Source organism: Mus musculus, chromosome 7 (genome assembly GCF_000001635.26).
Source record: "Mus musculus strain C57BL/6J chromosome 7, GRCm38.p6 C57BL/6J".
NCBI classification, from domain to species: domain Eukaryota; kingdom Metazoa; phylum Chordata; class Mammalia; order Rodentia; family Muridae; genus Mus; species Mus musculus.
In genome coordinates this window covers 24,628,419-24,643,233 of record NC_000073.6, presented here as the reverse complement: position 1 = coordinate 24,643,233, position 14,815 = coordinate 24,628,419, and the positions used below count along the sequence as shown (strand labels likewise).

The 14,815-nt window shown below is 50.0% G+C and overlaps 2 protein-coding genes and 1 long non-coding RNA gene across 11 annotated transcripts in view; 1 reads left to right on the top strand and 2 right to left on the bottom strand.

The window, feature by feature from the left end:
- Positions 1 to 2,115: 2,115 nt before the first annotated feature.
- On the bottom strand, positions 2,116 to 6,664 carry Lypd3 (Ly6/Plaur domain containing 3). The gene is made up of 5 exons (NM_133743.1): positions 6,560 to 6,664; positions 5,978 to 6,109; positions 4,636 to 4,806; positions 4,159 to 4,320; positions 2,116 to 3,174 (listed from the first exon to the last, which is right to left on the bottom strand). Exons 1-5 carry the CDS (start codon positions 6,642 to 6,644, stop codon positions 2,633 to 2,635), a joined length of 1,092 nt encoding a protein of 363 aa, NP_598504.1. The 5' UTR covers positions 6,645 to 6,664; the 3' UTR covers positions 2,116 to 2,632.
- The window catches only part of Gm26550, an 18,350-nt gene continuing 8,372 nt past the window's right edge, over positions 4,838 to 14,815 (top strand). For 2 of the 8 annotated variants that reach the window (XR_001778065.2, XR_001778062.2), the window contains exons 1-5: positions 4,839 to 5,352; positions 6,010 to 6,115; positions 6,525 to 7,337; positions 9,259 to 9,313; positions 11,379 to 14,183. This is a non-coding gene — a long non-coding RNA (predicted gene, 26550). Of the gene's footprint in view, positions 5,353 to 6,009; positions 6,116 to 6,524; positions 7,338 to 9,258; positions 9,314 to 11,378; positions 14,184 to 14,815 lie in introns of all 8 variants that reach the window. The other 6 variants (XR_003946730.1, XR_001778063.2, XR_881887.3 and 3 more) reach the window with 6 other exon arrangements.
- Phldb3 (pleckstrin homology like domain, family B, member 3) overlaps positions 13,937 to 14,815 on the bottom strand; it is a 19,004-nt gene continuing 18,125 nt past the window's right edge. The window contains exon 15 of one of the 2 annotated variants that reach the window (NM_001102613.1): positions 13,937 to 14,389. In NM_001102613.1, the coding sequence (NP_001096083.1) occupies positions 14,255 to 14,389 (135 nt within the window). In that variant the 3' untranslated portion in view covers positions 13,937 to 14,254. The remainder of the gene's footprint in view (positions 14,390 to 14,815) is intronic. The other variant, XM_017322157.2, reaches the window with a different exon arrangement.

Sequence of the window (14,815 nt, the reverse complement as noted above, 5' to 3'; positions counted from 1 at the left end):
GGTTTGCTCAGCTATCTTTCTTATAAATCCCAGGCCCATCTGCCTAGGGACGCTGCTGCCCAAAGTGGACTGGACCCTCCCATCTGAACCAGCAATCAAGAAAATATCCCCGCAGACATGCTCACGGGCCAATCCAATGGAGGCTGTGCCTCAGCTGAGAGTCCCTCTCTATCTGTCTAGATTGACACCAACTGTGACACCCAGCTTATTTACTTATTTGTATCAGTGTTGACTCGTATTTCCCAATACGGAGTCTTGTTTCTTTCAGTACAAGCCCATGTCTTTCCATATGGATTCTTGTTTGTTTGGTGGGTTATGGCTCTTTGCTAAGGTTATTTAATTTAATCTTCCATTTGTCCTAGATTTGGTCACTGGGATCCTCTCCAAGACACCTCCCTTTGGCCTTTGGCACCCTGCCCTCCCCATCCCTGAGTATTCCCTAATCTTCTCTCTGTGTGTAGGTCTGTGTGTGGGCGCACGTGTGCGCGTGGGCGTGTGTATGGTGGCACTGTCCACCTTTATTTTTTAAGGTTTATTTATTTTTATGTGTATTTAGTGTTTTATCTGCCTGTATCTGTGCATCGGGTACATGCAGTGCCTGTGAATACCAGAAGAGGGCGCTACCAGAGCTGCTGTTACGGAAGGTTCTCAGCAGTTCAGCTGGGTCCTCAAGAGCCACAAGTGCTCTTAACCCTTGAGTCATCCTTCCAGACCCACGCCTTGCTTTTTTGAGATAGGGTCTGTCATTAGCCGGGAACTCTTGGCTGCCTGCCTGTCAGTCTGTCTCCTAGAAATTCTATCTCTACCCCTTATAGCTGGGATTATAACAACGTATCACCACATACAGGTTTTCCTCTGGGCCATCACATCAAACCTCTATTTGTATACTCTCCAGATCACCTCTTTTTAAAATGAAGAAGCTAAAGTGGGGTGCAGACCTGTAATCCCAGCACTTCAGAAACTGAGTTCAAGGATAGTGGAAGATACACGGTAAAATTCTGTCTCAAGTTCAAGGCTACCCTGGTCTATGAAGCAATTTCAGGCCAGCTAGGGCTACCCAATGACACCCTCTTTCAATAAAAAATAAATTAATTAATTAAAAATAAAAGCCAAATATAAGTAAATAAATAAATAAGTGACGTTTAGGCAAAGAGGGACGGAATGACTTTTCTACATTTTCCTGGCAGGACAGGATTTGAATGCAGGCTACAGGATTTGAATTCAGGCAGTATGATTTAGAATCAAAGATTTCTATTCTCAGCCTGTGCTCTGTAACCCCTTCAGGGTCAAGTGACTGTCTCACAGGGGTCACATACCAGATTTGCTGCATGTCAGACATTTACATTACAATTCATAACAGTAGCAAAATTTCAGCTATAGAGTAGCAATGAAATAATCTACAGTTAGGAGTCGCCGCAACGCAGGAATTGTACTAAAGTGTCGCAGCGTTCGGAAGATTGAGACCCACTGGTTTAGACAGTATTTCATTATGTATCCTATGCTAGCCTGGAACTCACTCTGTAGCTCAGGCCACAAACTCACAGCCATCCCGCCTCAGCGTCCTGAATGCTGGGATCACAGACTGATAGACCATGTCAGCTCAGATCTACGCTCTTAACAACGACCCTCTGGCCTTCCTAACAATATGAGGACAGGCTGTGTGGGTGGTCAGTGGTCCTACCTTCCCTCCAGCCCACACATAATTTCTTTGTAACATGTATTTACTTCTTTTGTCTGTATGTCACACAAGTGGGGGGGTCAGAGGACAAGCGATTATTTTCCCCACCATATAGGCTTCACGGACTAACTGAAGTTCTCAGGCTTGGTAGCAAGAACGTTTTACCCAACAATCCATCACGGCAGCTTTTTTTTTTTCCTTTCCTTTCCTTTCCTTTCCTTTCCTTTCCTTTCCTTTCCTTTCCTTTCCTTTCCTTTCCTTTCCTTTCTCCTCTTCTCTTCTTTTCTTTTCTTTGAGACAAGGTCTTGCTATCTAACCTTGGCTGTCCTAGAACTTGCTGTGTAAGAATAGGTTGTCCTTAGCTCCGTTTTGAAAACAAACAAACAAACAAACAAACAAACAAACTTGATATGAAAGATGAAAATGGAGAACAAGAGTTAGTTAACTCACTATACAAAGTAACTAAATCTTTATTGACACCTTCCTGTGCCAGACAGAACACATAGAGAGGCCAGAGACAAGACCCTGTTGTAGAGTTGTTCACAGTCTCCTAAGGAAGACAGGCGACCAGATTTCCGCACAATGTGCCAGGCAAGCACAGTGCTCGGAGGATGGATCCATTGTCTACCTGCCTGGTCATCTTCCAGCCTGGTCAGGAAAACGGGAAGAGGAGGCTTGCCGTGGACTCTCTGGGCCTCTCTCAGCCAGTAGACGTCTCTTCCCTCTGTCCTGGTCACCATCAGGGGGAATGCTGTGGCCGCATCAAAAAAGTAGGGCCACCCGAGCGGAATATTTACAACAGAGGACTGTTTTCCGAAGCTGCAAACCAGTGCAGTCGGAACTGAGAATGCTGAAGGATGGGGGCGGAGCCAGTCCAGTCAAGTGAGAAATGGAAAGAGTTGGTACCACGGGGCCAGGGAAACAAAGTGAGATGGACTTTTCGAGATGAGACATTCACAGCATCGCGCCAGCAACCACAGTCAACAGAACTGCAGACAACCAGGACCCTAGAGTGCCAGAGCCTCCTTTAGCTGGGATCTGGGCCCCACCCTTTCCTGGATACTTCTCCATATTGCTGCGGTCTTGGTGGCCCGCAGCACCTCCATGGCCCGCAGTACCTCCATGGCCCGCAGCACCTCCACTCAACGACGCCCCCTCTTCCTGTATGACTTCGAGATCCATTTCATGGGGAGAAGTGTGGCTGGCTTGGGCTGTGGTGGGCTTGATGATGGAGGTGGTCGTGGTTGGGGCTGCTGTAGAGGTCGTGCTGGAGGAGTTCTGGGCCCGAGTGGATGGGGCTGCGGTGGTTGGAGGGGGCAGCAGGACTAGGGGTGGGATTCGAGGGGAGAAATAGGTCTTGTTGCGAAGGTCGGCGTTACAGCGGGGGCCCTGACAGCAAGAGCCGCTGAGTGTGAATCCTGGACCCGTCACCCCATCCCGGGTGCAGGTCTCGTCCTGGACGCAGCCTCGGACAGGTAAGGACACGGTCACGTTGGCTGCAAGAGGGAGACACAGAAAGGTCTATCATTGGACAGATAGGGGTTGGCATAGCCCAAATAAAGTTTAGGGACTTCTGGAAAAAAAGACAGGAGCAGTGAAGCCTGAGATGAAACAGAAGGCTGTGCACTCGTGTGTCTGAACATCTCAACTCTGGTCCCACTTTCTGCAAAGCATTGTGCTGCTGGCATCCGCCCGTGACGGACTGTATTTCCATAATATGCTTTGAGAAGGGTGGTTTTTTGTTTGTTTGTTTGTTTTTTGGGTGAAACCTAAGCTCCAGATTTGTCTTGGAACAAAGGCTTTAACAGAGATACATCTGTGAGCAAAACTCAAACACACGTTGCCTTTGCCTCTCTCAGCTCCCTGCTAAGTTTAGTCTTAAAAGTTCCTGAGAAACACCTGGCACTAAAAGGAATTGAAAAATTCCACTTGCCATGGAGTGAGTGCCAACCCCTCACTGGGGGATTCTAAGCAGAGGCTCTACCACTGAAGGTATGTCTCCAGCTCTGAACTACATTCCGTAATATTGTGGAACAAGTGGGGCACCTAAGTTTTCAGGACTCAAACTGGATTTCCCAAGACATACAGGCAAAAAGCTTATAAGTTGAAACCCAAGTCTTAGTTCATGGACTTCCATTCTGTATCCTGCAGTAGTCTTCTATAGGTATGTTCTCGTTCTCTCTCTCTCTCTCTCTCTCTCTCTCTCTCTCTCTCTCTCTCTCTCTCTCCCTCTCTCCCTCTCTCCCTCTCTCTCTCTCTTTCTCTCTCTCTCTCTCCCCCCCCCACGAAAGTCTATAAGTAGACTACAGTCTATAGCATACATTTCCCGTGATGCTGTAGGACAAGGCAAGTTAAAAGCAGTCCCCAGTATTTGGGGTTGAGGGAGGGCAGAAGGGTGGCCCTTTAGGTGAAGCGCTCCCCCTAGGACAGCTATCACAACTCCTACAGGCCTCAAGCTCCTTCAGGGGGGGCTGGCTCACCTGCCGTCAGGGTGACGTTACCATCGAAGCAGCCCTTGTAGACACGGCCACTGGCGTTGTAGCAGTTCACGACCGGCGGCATGGAGCCCTGGCACTTCTCGCGGCTCAGACCCACACAGCTGTAGCACTCTGCACCGTTAGGCTCATATGCACTCTCATTGCCTGCAGGGGATGTGGGGGAGCAGAAACAGAAAAGGAAGGGTCAAAAAGGTGAGGACGGTCTACTCAGGAAGCTAGGGCAGGAAGATCGCAAGTTCTAGGCCAGCCTGTCTTGCTGAGAGATCTAGACAACCACTGCTCAACGGGCCAGCTATACCTGTGACTCCACCCCTTATCTCCTAGCTCCACCCCCAGTATGGACCTGAGGTACATACATCATTGATGTCTGCAGTCTTCAACCCCGCCACCCCCGCAGTCCTGCCTCAGTGGGCAGTAGCCTTAGCTCCCAGCCCTAGTGTGGCTCCGACCGCGACCGACCTGCAGGGTTGAGGCCTCGCAAAGTGAGGTTGAGTTTGGCGTTGCATCGGTCCTCGGAGCACTGCTGTAGCTGAAAGAAGGCCAGGAGCCCGTGAAGGTCCAGTCCGCGGTCGTTCTTGCCCGGGATTCCGGAACCGCAGCCCCGCACCGCCACAGAGAATTGCCCGTGGACTACGGAGGAAAAGGGGTGGGGTCAGAGCAGCCAGGGCCGGTGGGCGGAGCTTTGAATGAACGATACACCTGGATGGTCTGGCCTGGGTCAACAGGTGGGAATCTCAAAAAGGGCAGATCTGTGGGTAGAGAGCTACCGGAGAAGGGAGGGTGGTGTGGTCAAAGAGAAGAGCTTCAAAGAATACAGTCCAACGAGAACAGGCTGATTAACAAACGCAACAGCCTGGAGAGCCGGGCTCAAACTGAAGCCTCAACGACTACGTCAAAAGGGGGAGGAGCCTCAGAAAGTAGCTTCCGAAGGATCCAGTTAAGAGACTGAAGAAAAAAAGTTTAAGAGAAAGGCTAGGAGACAAACACGGTGGTACAAGCCTGCAATCCCGGCTACTGAGGAGGCTGAGGCAGTGGGGTCTGGAGTTGCAGTCTAGCTTGTACTGCATAAGGAGACCCTGCCGCCAGCAAAAGCGGACTTGGTGGTACAAGCCACCAGGTGACTCAGGAAGCTGAAAGAGGAGACTCACAACCAAAAGGGCCTGTCTGAACGTCATAGTAAGTACAAGGGCCGAACTGAGCTATTCAGTAAGACCCTGTCTCAAAATACAAACTTAAAGGGGGCTGAGGAGCCAGCTTGGCGGGGAGTGTTATCCGGCATGTTGTGTGCTGGCCCTGAGTTCAGACCACAACTTCACACAGATGCATAGAGAGGAGAGGCCCTGTGTCTGACTTGGGGGAAGGCGGGATTCCTGAGTAAGGGGTCTGGAAACTTAGAGGCTCTAAGGGTGGAGTCTGACTAGGAACCTCGGTGATCCCTTTCAAAGGAATCGTCTCCACTAAATAATAATCTGTGTTGGTGGGTAAGCATTCCTACGGGGAGTGGGGGAAAGTGGTAAAGATGTCTGTCCTGTACAGGTTGCGACTATCAGAGCACGCCAGTCACACACACACACACACACACACACACACACACACACACACACCCCACCCCCTACTCCCCGCCTTTTGTCTGTCTACCTGCCTAAGCCCGTTGAAAGAAGGGAGACTCTGTGCAGCAGGGTCTCAGTGAGGGCTGAAAGGGAAAGGCGTGGCCAGAATCTGAAAGGTCCCTAAGGAGGCGGAGTTACACTGTAGGAGTTGGGAAGGGGTAGTCAGGGACCACCGGGTGGGTAGCACTTACTGGTCTCTACCGCTCCCACGGCCTCGGTACAGACGTCCACCCCGGGACCACATTTGACTGTCTTCATCCTGTGCGGAGAGCATCCATCGTCCGCCTTCTGCACGCAGCTGTAGCACTCCAGGGCTTGCGCTCCTGCGGGTGAGGACCGGGTAGAACCCAGGGTTCTTTGTTAAAGCCTTCTCCCCACAAAGACAACGTCTTTCCCAGTGGCCTCTGTCCCGGGGTGAGATGATTCTAGTGTGCATCCAGAACAGCATTAGAAGCCCTCCCACAAGTTTCAGGGTGCAGGACATACTGACCCTTTTCCTTCTACCCCTTGCGCCTGCATTGGAGCTTTCCCCTCTCCTGGCTGCCTTTGCCCGAGGGAGGGGATCCCAGCCCCTATCTTAGAGTGGGGGAGGGGGTGCCCCTCTCAGTTGCCTACTCAGTGTGGGATAACTTCCTTACAGTCCCTCTGCCCGGGGCAGAGACAGCTGAACTGCTTTTGGCTGTGTTCAACTTTTCTTAAAAGATTTTCTGGGAAGATCTGGGGAATTATCTTCCTTAGGGGCCCCGACTCTACCTTCCTGGCAACACACCCACCTTCACACAGCAGAAGCGGCAGCAGCAACAGCCATCCGGTGGTCCACATCACTGGCTGTGTATCTCCTCTCCTGGCGGCATCCATAGCTGTGTCCTGCTCTCTCCGCGTCCCCCCTGGGTGTGCCACCTTCCAACCCGGGCCCTCTTACCTGAGCCTCAGATGAGTAACCTACCCCGGGGCAACCCTGGCCTTGCCCAACCAGGCCAACTCAGCGTCCGCTGTGGGGCGGGCCCGCCTCTAGGTGCGTCACCCACAGGGAGAGCGGCCCCTGCCCTGTGCCCTTGCCAAGGAGGGAAAGGGCGGGAGTAGAGGTTCCCTCCAGTCCCCTGGATAAAAGTTTGTGTGTGGGTTTCAGAGGCAGAGGGAGTACCGGGGCTCAAAGAGAGACAGGGGCATTCAGGGTCTGCTAGGGTTCTGAGCTTATGTGGTGTGCCTGCCTGCCTGCCTTCGCCTGGGGATTGGAGACCCTGAGGCAGAACCACTGTCTGTCTTCGAAGAGCTCCCAGACTGATGGAAGATACAGATATTAATTAAATAATTGGGAAAACTGTTATTTACAAGTCAGGCTTAGTGACTCATGCCTGTAATCACAGCACTCACTGAGCTGAGGCAGGAGGATTGCCATGAGTTTGAGGCACGGCGATTCCAGGCCTCACTGAACTACAGAAAGAGATCTTATCTCAAAAAGCCAAACAAACAACTCGGTTATAACTTACAAGAGATTAAGGCTCTGGAGGAACATGCATAAAGAGCTACAAGCAGAGTTGGAATTGAGAAGTGAGTGGATTTTTCAATATTGGTTAAGCTGGGAAATAATATCAGGTGTCTATTGAGAGGTGGTGAAAAAGATATTTAGAATCAAAATACATTGCATACATAGCTGGAAGTCTCAAAGAATGAATAAAAATTGAAAACAAGTCTTGAACACCTATTACGTGCTGAGCACTGCAATAAGTCCTTTAAATTAAAAAAAAAAGTGGCTGGAGAGCTAGGATAGTGCCCTAGGTAGGGGTCAACAGTGGAGTCCCTGCCTAGAATCCCCCAGTGAGGGGCTGGGAGCATGGCTCAGTGGTAGAGTCCCTGTCTAGAATCCCCCAGTGAGGGGCTGGGGGCGTGGCTCAGTGGTAGAGTCCCTGCCTAGAATCCCCCAGTGAGGGGCTGGGGGCGTGGCTCAGTGGTAGAGCCCCTGCCTAGAATCCCCCAGTGAGGGGCTGGGGGCGTGGCTCAGTGGTAGAGCCCCTGCCTAGAATCCCCCAGTGAGGGGCTGGGGGCGTGGCTCAGTGGTAGAGTCCCTGCCTAGAATCCCCTAGTGAGAGATCAGATAATCTTAGGGTTTAGTAGTAGAGCACTCGCCTAGCATGAATGAAGCCCTGGGTTCCATTTCCAATATCGTCATAAATAAATAAATAAATAAATAAATAAATAAATAAATAAATACAAATGGAAAAACCTAGAGTGGTCCCTTCACCCCATGCACTATTGCTCAGCAATGGAAAGGTTCAGTGGGTGGTATATACAGCTACATAGATGGATCTTTAAAATGGTGACTCAAAGAGACCAGAACTAAGGCAATGCACAGTGTGACTTTGTTCATATGGAGTTCTGAAACAGACCAAACTAGCCCACAGAAGTGGGTTGGTTTAGAAAGTGAACAAAGGTTCCCTCTGAGAGTCTTGTCCCAGAGGGTTCCTCTTCTATCTCTACCTAGGGAGGGTGGCCTTGTGTGTGCCTTGTGTGTGACGCACAGAGCTGCTGAGCTGTACACTTAGGAACTCCACTGGATGTATGTTACTCTCCAAGAAAAACACGAGGAAGCTGAGCCTGGGCCTGGTGGCACAGTCCTTCAGTCTTAGCACACAGGAGGCCGAGGCAGGACGCAGTGAGATGGTTCCGCACATAAAAACACTTGTCTCTAAAAAGGACCTGAGGGCCTGAGTTGGATCCCTGGGACCCACATCATAGAGAGAGAAAAGCAAAAATTGATTCCTAAAAAGTATCTTCTGCCTTCCACATATCTGCAGCACAACATATCCTCTAAATAGTGAATAAATACATGCAATGAGGCACAGTCACACACCCTACACAATGAACCTGTTGAAAAAACAAGAGTTATAAGAACAAGGCTGGGGGAGGGGTGTAGAGTGGGGGGAGAGGAGAGCTGGGTATGATGGCTCATGTTTAAAATCCCAGACTCAGGAAGCTCAGACAGTAGGGTCGGTGGCATTGAGTCTGAAGCCAGCCTGGGCTACACAGTGAGACCCTACTTCAAACTCCTCTCCAAGCTTCACAAAGGACACAGGAAGACTGGAGTCACTAGGCTGTTTTCCAAATGAGAAAGGAAAGTTTGATGGCTTGCCTGGCGTGGATGAAGCCTGGCTTCTATCCCCAGAACTGGGGATGGGGGTGGGGGGTGATGAATACATTGGAGGTGGAGGCAGGAGGGTGTAAAGTTTATCCCATAGGAAATTTGAGGCCAGCCTGGGCTATATGAGATCCTGTCTGGGTCATGGGGCCGCAGAGAGGAGGAGAAGGGAACCAACCAGTAACTGTCAGGAGTTGTCCTTGTTAACGTAGGAGCCATGCGGTTTGTAGTGGACATAAATAATCTCATAGCACCCTGACCGAGGCCAGGGTCACCTGTGACCATGAATGATCTATGCAAAAGCGAGACCACCCATATGACTCTGCCTGTCCACAGGAACAAACAAGGTCATTACACCGATCACGCTGTGATTCCACAAGCCCACATGCTGGTAAGCCGCTCAAGTTATTATACTGTAAGTTATGGTTTAAGCGTAGCTTTGCTCTTCCTCCTCATAAGTCAGATTCATGAAGACTCCAACTCTGTCCTTGTTCTGTGACAGGATCCAGTGCAGAGCAAATCCTCCCCACTTCCTGGAACTGCCCCGAAAACCACCACACTGGAGTCCTTATCTTTACAAATGTGTCTCTCTAGCCAGGAGTGGTGATCCAGCCTGGAATCCCAGTGTGTGGTAAATGCAGAGTTCCAGGCCTTCATAAGATAAAAAGCAAGTTCTAGGTCAGCCTGGGCTACATGAGACACTGGAGAGAGAGAAAAAAAGAGTCCAAAACATTTTTAAGAGGAAGAACTAGCAGGGATTACTGATGAATCAAATGGGAGGGAATCCTAAAGGTGTGGCCCAGCTTCATGGAGATCAGCAGTACAGAGCCTGCCTAGAATCCATAGAGAGGCTGGGGCGTGGCTCAGTGGTAGAGCCCCTGTCTAGAATCCCCCAGTGAGGAGCTGGGGGCGTGGCCCAGTGGTAGAGCCTCTGCCTAGAATTCCCCAGTGAGGGGCTGGGGGTGTGGCTCAGTGGTAGAGCCCCTGCCTAGAATTCCCCAGACAGGGGCTGGGGGCGTGGCTCAGTGGTAGAGCCCCTGCCTAGAATCCCCCAGTGAGGGGCTGGGGGCGTGGCTCAGTGGTAGATTTCTTGCTTAGCATTCATGAGTTCCTGGGTTCAATCTGATAACCATGATAACCATGACATGAATGGTAATGATACCCAAGAATTGAGCATTTGCTTTATGTCAGAAACTATTTGGAGCAGGAGCCTGCGTGTTTCTCATCGGTGCTTTCCCCTAAGGTGAGGAATGCTCCTGTTGTTGTGGAAGACTAGCTCTGTGCTCAGCACTTCTTAGGCCACAACAGCTCTGCAAAGGGAAGATGGAGCCCATTTCACAGAAGAGGAAATCGAGGCTAGGAGAAGCTTGGGAGTAGCAGAAGTGGGATGTGAGCTCAGCTGTTTCCAAAGGCCTTTAATGACATTCTCAGAGTCTCTTCTGGGCTTTGTTGTTTTGTTTATTTGGTTGCTCAGTTTTATTTTCTTTTATTTTTTCATTTGTTTTGTGCTGAAAGGTTGTTTTGTTCTGTTTGTTGACAATACCTGGTATGAAACCTCAGGTCTCACACATACTTGCTAAATGCTCTACCCTGAAGTTACAGCACCAGATTTGTTTTTACCTGTTTGTGTGTGTACATGGGCCTGTATGTGTGTGTGTGTGTGTGCATGTATGTGTGCATATGTATTGTATGTATGTATGTATGTATGTATGTATGTATGTTTGTGTATGTGTGTATGTATGCATGTGTGTTTATGTGTATATATATATATGTTTGTGTTGTGTATGTGTGTATGCATATGTGTATATATGTGTATATGTATATATATGTATGTGTGAATGTATGTGTACATATGTATATGTGTGTATGTATGTGTATGTATACATATGTATGTATGTGTGTCTACATGTGTGTATATGTGTATGTATGTGTGTATACATATGTATGTGTGTGTCTACATATGTGTATATGTATGTATGTGCACGCACATGAAGCATACATGCACACACCTGTCCACAGGTGTACACACACCATGCTCATACTGTGGAGGTCAGAGGGGATGTCCCATGTCCTGTTCCATATCACTCTCCACCTCACCTTATTCCTTTTAGACAAAGTCTCTCACTGAATCTAGAATGGAGCTGGTGGCCAGGAAGCCCCAACATCTTCCTCCTTCTACCTCTCCAAACTGAGGTTCCAGATGTGTGTGGGAATCAGCTGGCTCTGTGCCTCCATGCCCTCCATGTGTCTAATGGAGACCTTAGTGGTAGACTTACCTCACAGGCTGCTCTGGGACCAGTGTCAGGTGAATGTGAAAGGCTTCAAGCATCGCTTTCATAACTATAACTTTTCATAACTATAGCATAGCTTCAGCAGTTCTCGGTGCTGCAAAAGCCTTAGCTTTCATAACGTAGACTGTGGTAGTATTGGCTAATGTTTGTATTGATTATTGATAGTTCCTAGGTCTTTGGCTCTGGCTGTCTCCTAGACAGGATGTTGTGGCATGATGTAAGCCCATAATCCCAGCACTCAGAAGGCTGAAGCAAGAGGATCACATGTTCGAGACCAGTCTGGGCTACAAAATGGTGGACCTTCGAGATTGATTATAGGATAAAAGTGCTTGCCACCAAGCCTGACAACCTGAGTTTGGTCCCCAGGACCCACATCGTGGGAGAGAACACATTGTCCTCTGACGTCCACGTGTGCCCAGATGTACACACAATAACAAACAGTGCACTTTTTAAAAAGAGAGAGAATATACCAGTCCGTTTATAAGCAGCCTCTTCAGAGAGGAGCACGGTGGCCATTCCTCAGAGGAGGAAACTGAGTCCCAGAGAGAAAGCTACTCTTCTCCACAGGCCAGTGGAGGGTCCGTCAGCCCCAGCCAGCCAGATTGGTGACTATGAAAGGGATGAGCAGCTATGTTCAGAGAGATCTCTGCTGCCCGGCCCCTGCCCAGCACCCCTGTTCCCAACAATGACAAGCACCTCAGTCACCTAGGTGGGGTCACCTGTCATCCAGGGAAGACTCAGAGGGAGAAAGTGAGCGATTCTCGTGATGTCATTCAAACTTGGCTCGAGCTGCACTGCCTCCACCTCAGGATCCCAGCCCTACATCTTTGCTGTGTGACCCTCAATAAATGTTCTTCCCTCTCTGAGGCTCCAAGGTATCTTTTAAAAGGATTTTTATTCTTACACAGGGTCCTACTATACATACAGCCCTGCTGGCCCTGGAACTCACTATGTAGACCAAGCTGGCCTTGAACACACAGAGATCTGCCTGGCTCTGCCTTCCGAGTGCTGGGATTAAAGATGTACACCACCAAGCCTGGCTCAAAGTGTCCTTTTCATTGTAAAGGGAAAGGGTGGTACAGTGAGCAAGGGATGGAGTCTGGAACTAGAAAGATTGAAATTTTAATCTTACTCTGCGACTCCAGATAACTTTCTCTCCCTCTCTGGAGGACTCCTTTTGTCAAATAGGTCTGCAAACCTATTTGAGAGAGATAGAAGTCTTAGAGAGTAGCCGATGATGATACTGCCTGTTTTAGGCTCAGGAGGCCCCACAGGTCCCAGGAGCGTGGGAGAGTTTCAGGGGAGGAACCCCGACTGGTCAGACCAGAAGAGCAAGCATCTTGGGCGGGAGTGGGACCCAGGGTGGGGAGTCTGCTCCTGCTCAGGCCTGCCTGGATTTGGGTTCCTGACCTGGGCCCAGCTGGGACCCAGGGAGCTGGAGGCTGTTAGGTTGATTTACATATTTGTTTGTTTGCTTATTTCCATGCTATGTATGTGTTTGTTTTCTAGCAATCTTCACTTTTGCTGTATTGGAGCTGGAACTCAGAGCCCAGTGCCTGCTAGGCCAGGTCCCTGTAGTGAACTTGCCCCCAGCTCCTCACTGTGGGTTTGTGGGATTCTCCTCACTTGCATAGGATCCAGAGGCCTCGTCGGAGGCAGCCATGACGTAAGCCTGACGTGACTGGGGCCTTGTCTGGGATGGGTTTCTAGTCCTCAGAGGCCAGGCTGGCTCACTCCATTGTTTCCCCACATTTGACTTACAAAACACAATTTAAATCTAAATTAAGAACGGAGCCTAAAGGTTGGCAGGCTCTCTTCTGAACAAGACTCATGGCCTACTTTGACCACCAGACTTCTTCAAACTGCCTGCTTCACCCGTGTCTGATTCTGCCTGGGGACCAGCTGAGGGGACACCCCAGATGATACCTAAAAGATGAAGAGAGACAACAGCCCAAGAGTTTTCTGATGGCCTTGCTTGCAGCTGTCCATCATCCTCAGAATCACTTTCTCACAAACTGATTGAAGCATTAAACGCAGTTCAATACCACCACACTAGTATTCAAGGGCACACTAGTGATGAGACAGCCCAGGAGATCTGCTGCCAGGAATAAGCCAGGGCAGTCAAGGCCAGGAGAGAACAGTCAGACTGCAATAAGGATGGGCAAACTGAATTTATGACTCAACCAAGGCAATCAGGGAAGGCTTCCTGGAAGAGGGGACATCCTCGTGTAAGTTAGGAACCAGAGATGGGCTAAGTACCTAAACTAATTGAATGAGCAACGACCCAGAGGTGGCAAAGGTCCCTCTCCCTTCTATCACGGAATGACAGGTTTCACTGGGAACCACAGGGCACGATGGAAGGGCTCAAAAGAAGTGCCTGGATCATCTAAGAATCGGGATGGGGGGCTTTCAGGTGGGGCCACTGAACTTAAACCTTACAAAGGGAAGAGGGCAGAGGGGGAACCCTAAAGAAAATTCAGGAAGGAGGACGTACTTAAGTTTCTAGAGCCTGCTAGAAGCCGGGCTGGTCAAAAAAAAAAAAAAAAAAAAAAAATGCATAGAGGCAGATAGACCTACATATTAAAACCCCCAAATCACAGAAGATTAAGGCTACGTGTCTGTCCATCTCTCCTCCCATCCATGCATGACCTTAGGGGTTGAAAGTCTCTATCGTTCCTGCCCAGGGCCCCAGGACTTCAGCGCTGGAATCCACACCAGCAACTCTGTTTTTTCACCATGTTTAATTCGATATCAGAGGAGCACCAATAAATAGTTCCTTCCACCCCTGTGCTCTTCCTCCTGCCCCCAAGCGGGGCCTCCAGGGCCTGGCGATGCAGCCGCTGGAAGACAGAGGCAGCCCAGACCTCCACGGCTCAGGCCAGCTGAGCCGGAGCGGCTGCAGAGATCTCAGGAGAAGGCCAAAGGGGCGGGGCCGAGAGCTTCCTGAAGTGGGCGGGGCCCCAAAGGCCGGTAAGTGCGTCTAGGGGCGCAGCTCGCGGGACCTCCTTTCTCAGAGGGCGGGGCCACTCGGGGGGGGGGGGTCAGGGGGCGTGGTTCTCGTCCGCAGCTGTCACGATGACATCCATCCAAATCCGCATGGCTTCCGGGCTGGGGGCCACCATATAGAAAAGACGTTCGTAGGTCTTGACGCAGAAGGTCAGGCGGGGACTGGGGCTCTGGAATAAGCAAGGAGGAAGGGTGGCTGGATCAATGTCTTCCTAAACTGGGCTAGAATGCCTGTTCCCTTTTCTTTCTTTTTTTGAGGCAAGGTTTCAATGACTGGCCTGGCTGGCCTCGAACCCAGATATCTGTCTCTGGCACCTCAGTGTGGGTACAATGGTGTGTGCCACCATACCTGGATTTTTAATTTTTATTTTAGTTTTTACCCCGCCTCTTTTTTTGAAAGTGAGTTTGACTTCGTAGCTCAGGCTAGCCTCAGACTTGCTGCTCAGCTTCCTGAGGGCTGAGATTACACCATTCCTAGCTGGAGCCCATTTACCGACCACCAAGTGGGTAAACCCCTTCTTATATCGATTATGGTTTTAGTCCCAAGGGAAGGGGCTGAAATGTGACCGTTTGTTGTTGTTGTAGTTGTTGTTATA

What these genes read in the sequence shown, in the direction of transcription:
- Lypd3 (NM_133743.1), bottom strand. Translation starts at nt 6,644, where the DNA reads ATGGATGCCGCCAGGAGAGGAGATACACAGCCAGTGATGTGGACCACC. An exon ending in CGTGGGAGCGGTAGAGACCA is followed by an intron (nt 4,807 to 5,977) that starts GTAAGTGCTACC and finishes TTTCCTCCGTAG; the next exon opens with TCCACGGGCAATTCTCTGTG. An exon ending in GCGAGGCCTCAACCCTGCAG is followed by an intron (nt 4,321 to 4,635) that starts GTCGGTCGCGGT and finishes CATCCCCTGCAG; the next exon opens with GCAATGAGAGTGCATATGAG.